A 10,841-nucleotide genomic window follows, 5' to 3' on the forward strand; every position below is an offset into this window, starting at 1 on the left:
GGGGCATGTACTCGGCACTTACACATTGGGGTGACAGTATCTGATTTTTATTTATATAATTGGTGGTCGTGGTGATTGAACCCAGGGGCAGTCTACTGTGGAGCTTCACCTCTGGCCCTTGTAATTGTTTTTTTTTTTTTTTTTTTTTTTTGGTGGTACTGGGGTTCCTGGAAGCCCTTCTACCTCCGGGCTACACTCCCAGACCCATTTTTACATTTTTATTTGGAAACAGGGTCTCCTAAGCCAGCACGCGCGGCTGGCTTCGAACCTGCGCGATCCTCCTGTCTCTGCCTCCCAAGCGCGGGGATTACAAGCGTGCGCCACCACGCTCGGCCCTTGTAATTGTTTTGATTTTAATTTTTTAGTCTTTGAGACAGGGTCTTGCCAAGCTGCAGAAGCTGGCCTTGAACCTGTGATCCTCCAGAGACAGTGAAGAATAAGGAGCAGAGACGCTATTAACCCTTAGACCACAGACGATGGCAAACAGCTTCTTTAGGTATCGCAGGTTCCAGGCCAGCCTCAGCAACAACAGACTTGCAGTGACCTAGCAAGACTCAGTTGCAAAATAAAAATTAAAAAGGGCTGGGGTGTAGCTCGGAGACAGAACGTCCGTGGGTTCAACCTCCAGCACCAAAATATAAATAGATGCATAATAAAATAAAATCCTGACTTCGCTTTGCACTGACTTTAGAAAGATCCAACTTCCAGGTGCTGCCGGCCCCTCCAAGGAACTGTCCCAGGTTCCCTCCCCGTTTTCTCCAAATTACAAGCAAGCACCCCCCTCACACATCCCCGATGCGGCCCTCCCAGTGGCCGCCAGACCCGCGAGGGAGGGACTCAGCAGGTGGCCCGTACCACTTACCTAGAGCCGCACTGCACTTTGGCTATCACGGCTATTGAGGGCAGAGACTGTCGCCGCAGCGGGGCCTGGGCGGAGGGTGCAGGGGAGAGGCGGAGCCGGGAGGAGCCTGGGGAGAAGGGACGGAACACCCAGACCTCAGGATCCCAAAGGCGAAGAACTCAGAGATGCCCAAACCCGGACCGCCTGGATGGAAAAGTCTAGAAAGACCTCAGGAGCCGGGCGTGGTGTGCACACCTGTCATCGCGGCCTGGATTTGGGACACTGAGGAGGGAGGATCATAGGTTGGAGTAGTTTCGCCTTAGTAATTTTGCAAGATTCCCAGCAACCTAGTGAGACCCCGTTTCAAAACACAACGTAACACAACAAAACCATAAAATAAAGGCTGGGAGTCCCTGGATTCAATCCCCAACACCAAAATACATACATACATACATACATACATACATACATACATACATACATACCAGGTTCCCTGGGCCTTTCCTCGGGGTCCAGGGCCAGGCCCCTCCGCGCAGTCCCTTCTACCTGCGGGGGTGGGAGCTGCAGCTCCAGGGCTGCCCGTGCTCCCAGGCCCTGTGTCAGGCAGCTCCCCGCCATGGCTGGGGGCGCTCAGACCCCCCGGGCAGCGCTTCCAGGTGTCTCCCTTCCACCAAGTGGGCTCCCTGAAAACCCTGCTCCTGGCGGCGCATGCGCACAGCTGGTGCAGGGGTTTAAAATGTGAAACCCAGACATACCCAAATCTTGCCAAGCCAGAAAGAAGGCAGCAGACTCTCGGATCAAGACGAGCCCCGAGCCTGCGACAGCGAGGTGTGCTTCCGCTAATATTTATCTTACGTGTCAAAGTATTTTCCTGCATTATTTTTGGATACCTACAGATTTTTGCGGGCTCCTTTCAATCTTCTTTTCTTTCTTTTTGTGGTACTGGGGGTGGAACCCAGGGGCTTTTCTACCTCCAGGCTATACTCCCAGACCTATTTTTTTATATTTTATTTGGAAATGGGGTCTCACTCATTTGCTGAGAGCCTCACTAAGTAGCTGAGGCGGGGGTTTAGAACCTGTGCGACCCTCCTGTCTTGGCCTCCCAAGCGCTGGGATTACAAGCGTGCATTACCACACCCGACTCTTTTTTCTTTCTTTTTTTTTTTCTCTTTATTTTAATGGTTTCTTTTCACTTCATACCGTTTTGCTTAAAAAATTAAAACAGTTCTCACCTCTATATACACCTGTGCTTCTCTCTGCACGTCTCCAAGGAGGCCGGATTGTCCTTACCCAGGCCCCTGATTTTTTTTCCTCCTCCCTCTTCCTCCCCCTCCTCCTTTCTTTTCTTTTCTTTTCTATTTTTTCTTTTTTTCTTTTTTTTTTTTTTTTTTTACAGTACTGAGGATGGAACCCAGGGGCATTTTACCTCCAAGCTACACCCCCAACCTTACCTTTTTATTCTTTATTTTGAAACCGGGTCTCACTGAGCTGCAGAGCCTCACTAAGTAGCTGAGGCTGTCCTCGAACCGCGACCTTCATCTCAGCCTCCCAAATGCTGGGATTACTAGCATGAGCCACCGCCCGGTCCCTATTTTGGCTCCGCCCCAGCGCACCGATCCCGCAGGCTCCCTGCTGGCCGTCCAGCTGTAGGAGTGAGTGGAGCTCCTGCGGCTCAGAGCGTGGGCTGTAGCCTTCCACCGCTCGCCCCAAAGCAGATTGCACATGCGGGGATGGGGAGGGCGCAGAACGACCGCAATAAAGACTGTTAAAAGGTAACTTCCAGCCAGGCGCGGCAGACCAAACCTGAAATCCCAGTACTTGGAGGCTGAGAACAGGAGGATCGCCTGTTCGAGGCCAGCCTCAACAGCGTAGCGATACTAGACAACCTAGTGAGACCTGGTGTCCAAAAAAACCAAAGCAAAGCAAAACAAAACAAAACATTAAAAGGGCTGGGGGTGTAGAATGCCCCTGGCTTCAATGCTCAGGCTGTCTGTCTGTCTGTCTGTCTGTCTCTCTCTCTCTCTCTCTCTCTCTCTCTCTCTCTCACACACACACACACACACACACACACACACACACACACACACACCTTCCTCTGAATGTGTGGTGGGGCACTCGAGAGTCTGAAACAGGAGGATATCAGGTTCGAAGCCAGCCTCACCAATTTAGCGAGACAGCAATTTAGAGAGACCCTGTCCTATTTACCCAGAGGAAAAAGGCCCCTGGGTTCAACCCCCAACACCAAAGTAAACGAATAACTTTCCCCATTGAATCCCTTGGGAAGCTGAGACAGGAGGCTCACAGTTTCGCGGCCCGGTTTCCAAAATAAAAAATAAAGTAGGGCTGGGGGGGGGGGGGTCCATCTCCAGTACTGCCAAATAAATAGCCTTTCATCCACAGCGTTTTCCGCTCTCAGAAAATTCGTGCAAGGGCCTAGAGCTTAAACATAACAGAAAGGAAGATCAACCAGGTCAAAGCCAAGAGGTTTGTTCGGGGTTGCCACACCGGCGGCAGGCAGGAGCGTGGGGGGCTCGGTGGCTGGAGACCCCACCCCGCGGGGCCGGTCCGAGCGCACTTGGCCTTCTCTGATTGGTCCTAAATCGCGAGAGGGGTAAAAACTGCGGAGCTGGGTTCCCGGGTCTTTTTTTTATTTATTTATTTATTTTTGGTGGTACTGGGGTTCCTGGAAGCCCTTCTACCTCCGGGCTACACTCCCAGACCTATTTTATATTTTTGAAACAGGGTCTCTTACGCCAGCGCGGCTGGCTTCGAACCTGCGCGATCCTCCTGTCTCCGCCTCCCAAGCGCGGGGATTACAAGCGTGCGCCACCACGCCCGGCTCCCGGGTCTTTTTAGGATCCGTAAGGCACAGGTTTCCCGGGAGGGCGGCTGCAGGTTGCTGGTCAGAGGTCTGGCCGTCGCCGGTGCAATTCGTCTCGAATGCATTAATTCAAGACCGCGGGCGGCCGGCGTCGGCCCCTGTAAGCCGGCTCGGCAGGGCGGGCGGGGCCCGGGCTGGGCGGCCGCCCGCGGTCCCTGGCCCCGGGCACCACCCGGCGCTCGGGTTCGCCAGCCGCTTCCACGGCCGGTGGTTCTGGCTCCTCCAGTGTTTCCAGGCTTTGCAGCTTCCCCGGCCAGTTGCAAAAGGCCGCTAGCCGTTCAGCACAACCCACTCTCCGCCAAAACCGAGCGGGGAGACGTGCCGCGTCTCTGTGGCGCAATCGGTTAGCGCGTTCGGCTGTTAACCGAAAGGTTGGTGGTTCGAGCCCACCCAGGGACGTGATAGTTATTTTATAACACATGAGATGGTTCCAGCATCGCTTTCTTTACAAGCAGATACTATCTTCCTAATTTACTAACTCCGGCCGGCTAAAGACTCCTCAAAGGAAAAGAAAAAAAAATCTGTTAAAAGGAAATTTAGCCCCTGGCATGGTGGCACAGGCTTGTAATCCCCGCGCTTGGGAGGCCGAGACAGAGACAGGAGGATCGTGCAGGTCAGCCGCTGGCTTAAGAGACCCTGTTTCCAAATAAAATATAAAATAGGTCTGGGAGTGTAGCCCGGAGGTAGAAGGGCTTCCAGGAACCCCAGTACCACCAAATAAATAAATAAATAAATAAATTTTTTAAAAATGTAGTTGGGAGGCTTGGAAGTTGCTTGGGACAGAGGCTGTGAGATCGCTGCTGTTATCTGAGTGTGGTTTCTGGGGCGAAATATTGTTTACTTTTTCTCTTTTAGTTTGGGGCAGGGGGACTGGGGATGGACTCCAGGCATGGTTCGACCATTCAGCTCTACTCCCAGCCCTTTTTATTTATTTTTTGAAACAGGGTCTCGATAAATTGTTGAGGTTGGCCTCAAGCCTGCCATTACAGTGGGATTACAGTGTATGCCACCATGCCTGACTTCTTGGGTTTTTGTTTTGTTTTGTTTTTTTCTTATGTGCTGCTGGGTGAAGAAATAGCTTCTTGGGGTAGGAGGGAGGTAATATACAGCACATTAACATTAGCAGTAAGATACGTTGGGTGTGTTGGCTCACAGTTGTAATCCCAGTACTTGGGAGGCTGAGACAGGAGATCGTAGGTTCGAGGACAGCCTCAGCAAATAGTGAGACTCTCATCAACCTAGGGAGACCCTTTTTCAAAACAAAAAGTAAAACAATTGAACTGGGGTTATATCTCAGAGGTAGAATGTCTCTGGGTTACATCTGTAGTACCCCCCAAAAATCTAAAACAGATGTATTTTAGTGTTCCTATTATATCTCTTTTTTTGTAACTACTCAGTTTCTATGGTTTGTTTTCATGCCATTGCTCTAATTTCCTTTATTCTTGGAAAGTTGTGATTGAGTGGCAAGTGAAAACTATGGAAGCTTTAGAACCTTGTATCTTTTTCCAGAGATTAGAGAGATTAGAGATTGTTCACTGTCCTCCCCAGGAAGGCAGCCAGGGGCAAGACACTTCAAACCAATCACGCACAGGCTTCGAACCTGCGCGATCCTCCTGTCTCCGCCTCCCAAGCGCGGGGATTACAGGTGTGCGCCACCACGCCCAGCATATTCTTTTCTTATTTTTTATAAGCTTTCCTTGATTTTTTTTTATTTAAACAAAATTAAAGGAAATCTCTGTCTCCACTGGATTTGCCCACAGTTCTAAGCTGTAGATGTGTAGGGCTACCCTCTGAGAGGTTCCTTCTTTTTTGAGGTCCTGAACTACAATTTATGCCCATCAATTTGGGACCACCATACATGGAAAACTACTTTCTTTCAGCCACACTCTGCCACTAGTCTGTTTTTATTTTTTATTTTTTTGGTATGGTACTAGGGATGGAACCTAGGGGCATTCTACCTCTGAACTACACACAGCCCTATTTTATTCTTTTATTTTGAAACAGGATCTCACTAAGTAGCAGTCCTCCTGTCTCGGCCTCCCAAGTACTGGGATAACAAGTGTGCACCACCACGCCCGGATCTCCAGTCGAAGCTCTCAGCCGCACAGAGTTGAGTTGGTAAATGCCTGGACGGGTAAACTCTTGTCCAGTGTCCCCCTTGATTTTCTGTTTCCTCCTCCTCCTCCTCCTCCTCCTCTTCCTCCTCTTCCTCCTCCTCCTCCTCCTCCTCCTCCTCCTCCTCCTCCTCCTCCTCTTTTGGTGGTACTGGGGTTCATGGAAACCCTTCTACCTCTAGGCTACACTTCCCAGACCTACTTTTATACTTTTTTTTATTATTTGGAAACAGGTCTCTTAAGCCAGCATGGCTGGCTTCAAACCTGTGCAATCCTCCTGTCTCTGCCTCCCAAGCGCGGGGATTACAAGCGTGCGCCACCACGCCCGGGATATTCTTTTCTTATCTTTCCTTGATAAAGCATATGCCTTCCTTGCTGTTTCCAGGCACTTTCTTTAGCCTGTCTGCAGCCTACCCCACTGCCCTGGTATAGCTGGGCTGCTGGGGCATGGTCCTGGGATGAGGGACAATACCCTTGTACTGACTCCCCTCAGAAAGTGCGGTAGAGATACTGGCCAGCCAAACCCTTACATTTACTTCCTAATTATTTTATAGTAATTTACTACTATCTATGCTATTGAGAGTATTTGTATCTAGTGTACTTGTCTTGTTTTTGTTTTTGTGATGCTGGGGTTGAACCCAGAGGCATTCTACCTCCCAGCCATACCCCCAGCCTTTATTTTAGTTTTTATTTTGAAACAGGGTCTTACTAGGTTGCTGAGGCTGGCCTCAAACCTGTGAGCCTCAGGCTCAGGCTCCCAAGTAGTGAGATTACAGGCATACACCACCATACCAGCTACTTGTTTTACTGTTATAAAATACACATACCAAAGCCGGGCGTGGTAACACACGCTTGTAATCCCAGCATTCAGGAGGCTGAGATGGAAGGACAGCCTCAGCTACTTAGTGAGGCCCTTTGCAACTCAGTGAGACCCTGTTTCAAAATAAAGAATAAAAAATAGGGATGGGGTTGCAGCTCAGAGGTAGAATGCACTTGGGTTCCATTCACAGTACTGCAAAAAAGAATCACACATACTATATAATCTACCATCTTAATCATTAAAATTTTTTGTGATTGCCTGTCTCAGCCTCCCAAATGCTGGGATTACAAGCGTGTGCCATGTAAGATAAATATTAGCAGAAGCGTGTGCCACCACACCTGACTTGCTATTTCTTTTCCTTCCTTCCTTCCTTCCTTCCTTCCTTCCTTCCTTCCTTCCTTCCTTCCTTCCTTTTCCCCCGTGCGGAGCCGTGCACTGGGGAAAGGCGGCCCTGGAGGTGGCTGCAGGCCAGGGTCCCTCTCATTCTTGTGCCTGTGACTCAGGCTCAGTGTGTCACTAAAAACACTTTTGCCAGCCAGGCATGGTGGCGCACGCTTGTAATGCCTGTGCTTGGGATGTGGAGACAGGAGGATTGCGCAGGTTCGAAGCCAGCCGCACTGGCTTAGGAGACCCTCTTTCTAAATAAAAATATATTTAAAAAAATAGGTCTGGGAGTGTTACCCGGAGGTAGAAGGGTTTCCAGGAACACCAGTACCACCAAACAAACAAAAAACAAAGAAAACAAAACACTTTTGCCCAGTCTGTGGCCTAGATGTTACTAGGGTCCATCATGAACCTTTTATTTGTTTGTTTGTTTAGAGGTACCGGGGATGGAAACCAGGGGCATTCTACCTCCTAGCTACACCCCCAGCCTTACCTTTTTTTTTTTTTTCTTTATTTTGAAACAGGATCTCACTGACTTGCAAAGGGCCACACTAAGTAGCTGAGGCTGGCCGAGAACCAGGATCTTCCTGTCTCAGCCTCTCAAATGCTGGGATTACAAGCGTGAACCACCATGCCTGGCTGTTTTCTTTTTAAATTTAATTTTTTGGTGTGGTACTGGAGATTGAATACAGGATCCTTCTGCCTCCGAGCTAAACACACAGCCCCATTTATTTATTTACTTATTTATTATTTAATTTTGTTGTGGTACTGGGGATTGAGCCCAGGGGCATTCTGCATCTGAACTACACTCCCAACCCTATTTTATTTTTATTTTGGAACTTCCCTAGATTAATGAGAGTCTCACTATTTGCTGAGGCTGTCCTCAAACCTGCAACCCTCCTTTCTTCAGCCTTCAAGTACTGGGATTACAAGCGTGTGTCACCACGCCCAGCCTCAGCCCTTTTATTATTATTATTATTATTATTATTATTATTATTATTATTACTTTTCATTTTGAAACAGAATCTTGATCAGGCTATACTCTCAGACCTATTTTTTCTTTATTTGGAAACAGGGTCTCACTCAGTTGCTGAGAGCCTCACTAAGTAGCTGAGGCTGGCTTCGAACCTGTGTGATCCTCCTGTCTCAGCCTCCCAAGCGCGGGGATTACAAGCGTGCGCCACCACGCCCGGCTCATAAACAATTTTCAATGGTTTTGTCGCACCCCAGGCAACTCTGTCAAGATCTGGGGAAAAGAGTAAGGAAATCCATCAGGCTTGCAGGTCAACATCATGTGAAGTCCCATTACTCATTTTCAGGAAATTAAGATATTTTAGGGTCTCTAGCAACAGGAAAAGTAACTGATAGCACCAGAATAAAATTCAAAACAGACATTAGCAAAGTGGGACACTTATAGAGATTTAAAAAAAAAAAAAAAGAAACGCAAAACAACACCTTACAAGTAACAAAGTTAGGTGGAGATGAGTTCGGAAGGTTAAAATTAATCTCGTGTTAAAGGAGACGCTGCCGTTGCTTCTTCAAGGGGAAGGAGCCCAGTGTCGCCCAAGGTACTAGTTATTGTGAGATGAAAATATAAGATATCACACTAAATTTATTGATACTTGCAATGTGATATTCCAGGTTGGGCCACTATGTTCTTGAAAATGGAATGTACAGGGGATGAAACCAAGAGAGTTCCCAAGGAGAAAAACAGTTAAGAACCACTTAGAAGTCTTCAATTTTCCAGGTAGTAAGAACCCCAAGAATTGTTTGTATTGAAACTGTCTTAGGCTCTCTCCTTCTTGAGATGGCCACATTCTCCCTTGAGCATGTATCTCCCACCTTCCCAAGTAAACCTGTCTTGGTCTCTGACTGGCACATGCTGAAATTCTTTTCTGCCCTGGAAGCCAAAGACCCCGCTGATTCTGAGTTTCCAAGGCCAGGAATCGACCCATCACCCCCTGACAGGGTCACAGGCCCGTGCCACTACGAATGTGTACGTCTTGCTTCCCCAGTGGAAATCTCTGTGTCTCTGGGAAAAAAAAGAAAAAGAAAGAGAAAGAGAAAAAGAAAAAGAAACTGTATTAAAGCCAGGCATAGTAGCTCATGCCTATATTCCCAGTACTTCAAAGGCTGAGACAGGAGGACGGCAAGTTCAAGGCCAGCCTCAGCTATTTAGTGAGGCTCTCAGCTACTTAGTGAGATCCTGTTTTAAAATAAAGAATAGATGGGTGTGGTGGCGCACGCTTGTAATCTCAGTGCTTGGAAAGATGAGACTGGAGGATCGCACAGGTTCGAAGCCAGCCTCAGCTACTTAGTGAGGCTCTCAGCAAATAAGTGAGACCCTAATAGGTCTGGGAGTGTAAGCTGGAGGTAGAAAGCCCCTGGGTTCCATCTCCAGTACAAATAAATACATAAATAAATAAAAAACCAGGGTGGGGGTGTAGCTCAGAGGTAGAATGCTCCTGGGTTCAATCCCAGTACTGAAAACAAAAAACAAAAAACAAAAAAACCAGTGCTGGGCGTGGTGGCACACACTTGTAATCCCCGTGCTTGGGAGGCTGAGACAGGAGAATCACGCAGGTTCGAAGCCAGCCTCAGCTACTTAGTGAGGCTTTCAGCAACTTAGTGAGACCCTGTTTCCAAATAAAATATATTTTAAAAAAGGTCTAGGAGTATAGCCCAGAGGTAGAGAGCCTCTGGGTTTCACCCCCAGTACCACCACCAAAAACAAACAAACAAACAAACAAACAAAAAAAAACAAATACAACTTCCTGCTTTCCAAAGTTCCATTCCCTGGGAACTTTACCTCAAATATGAGTCACAAATATGAGTCTCTTAGCCCAGTTTAGACCCCAGTTGTTGCCGGGTGCTGTGGCACACACTTGCAATCCCAGTACTTAGGAAGCTGAGACAGGAGGATCACAGATTCGAGGACAGCCTTGAAAAGTAATGAGACATATTGACCTAGTGAGACAAAAAATAAAATAAACTTGAGGGTGTAGCTCAAAGGTAGAATGTCCGAAGCGATGATCCCCAGGACACTTGAATGCAGATCAATCCCCAGGACCACTAAACATACAAAAAAAACTAGCAAAGCCTGCTTTGTCTTCTAAACGCCAGCCTCATGCTGGTGTCTCCTCCCACCTGCTGGATCTTTGCTTTACCCGGTGGGTTGCTGGGGTCCTCCTGGCTGAGGCCCTCTTTGAAGGGGCGCAATACAGGCCTCACTCTGCCCTCTCCCATAGGGTCTGCTCTTGGGTTCTTTGCTCCTGTGAGCAAAGAATTTTGGGAATCTCACTTTTTTTTTTTTTTTTTTGGTACTGGGGATAGAACCCAGGGGCATTCTACCTCCAAGCTACACCCTCAGCCCCATTTTATTTTATATTTCAAAACAGGATTTTGCTAAGTTGCTGAGGCTGACCTCAAACCTGGGATCCCGTCTCAGCCTCCCAAGTACTGAGATTGCAGACATCTGCCATCAAAAATCTCCCATTTGGTTTTGATCCTTTAGGGAGCTTTGGCGAAAGACTTGGCTATGGTGAAGACCTAGGCACGCTTTCTCTCCATCCTTCCTTTCCAAAGAGGCTGTGAGAGGGCTCTTCCTGAAACATCATCCCAGCTGAAGACCGGAGTGCAGCTGAGCCACCCTGCGAGAAGAAGGGACCTGCGGAAAGAGGAGGGAATGGGTGGAAGGTGCGGCCTGAGGAAGCGGGCGTCCCTTCTGTGTCTCAAGTGGGGAAGACACTCTGCTCAGAGACTTCCATGATCAGAATTACATCATGACTGTTGGGCTGGCTG

General features: G+C 48.4%; 1 protein-coding gene across 1 annotated transcript in view; it reads right to left on the reverse strand.

Annotated features, from left to right (window-relative positions):
• Positions 1–1,459, reverse strand: part of FCGR1A (Fc gamma receptor Ia) — a gene marked incomplete at both ends in the record, with an annotated part of 28,060 nt that extends 26,601 nt beyond the window's left edge. Inside the window, 2 exons of the mRNA XM_080691614.1 lie at positions 863–968; positions 1,327–1,459. Of these exons, the coding sequence (XP_080547740.1) occupies positions 863–968; positions 1,327–1,459 (239 nt within the window). The remainder of the gene's footprint in view (positions 1–862; positions 969–1,326) is intronic.
• Between the last annotated feature and the right edge of the window lie 9,382 nt (positions 1,460–10,841).

The sequence above is a fragment of the Muscardinus avellanarius genome (assembly GCF_963383645.1).
Source record: "Muscardinus avellanarius genome assembly, chromosome: 3".
NCBI lineage: Eukaryota > Metazoa > Chordata > Mammalia > Rodentia > Gliridae > Muscardinus > Muscardinus avellanarius.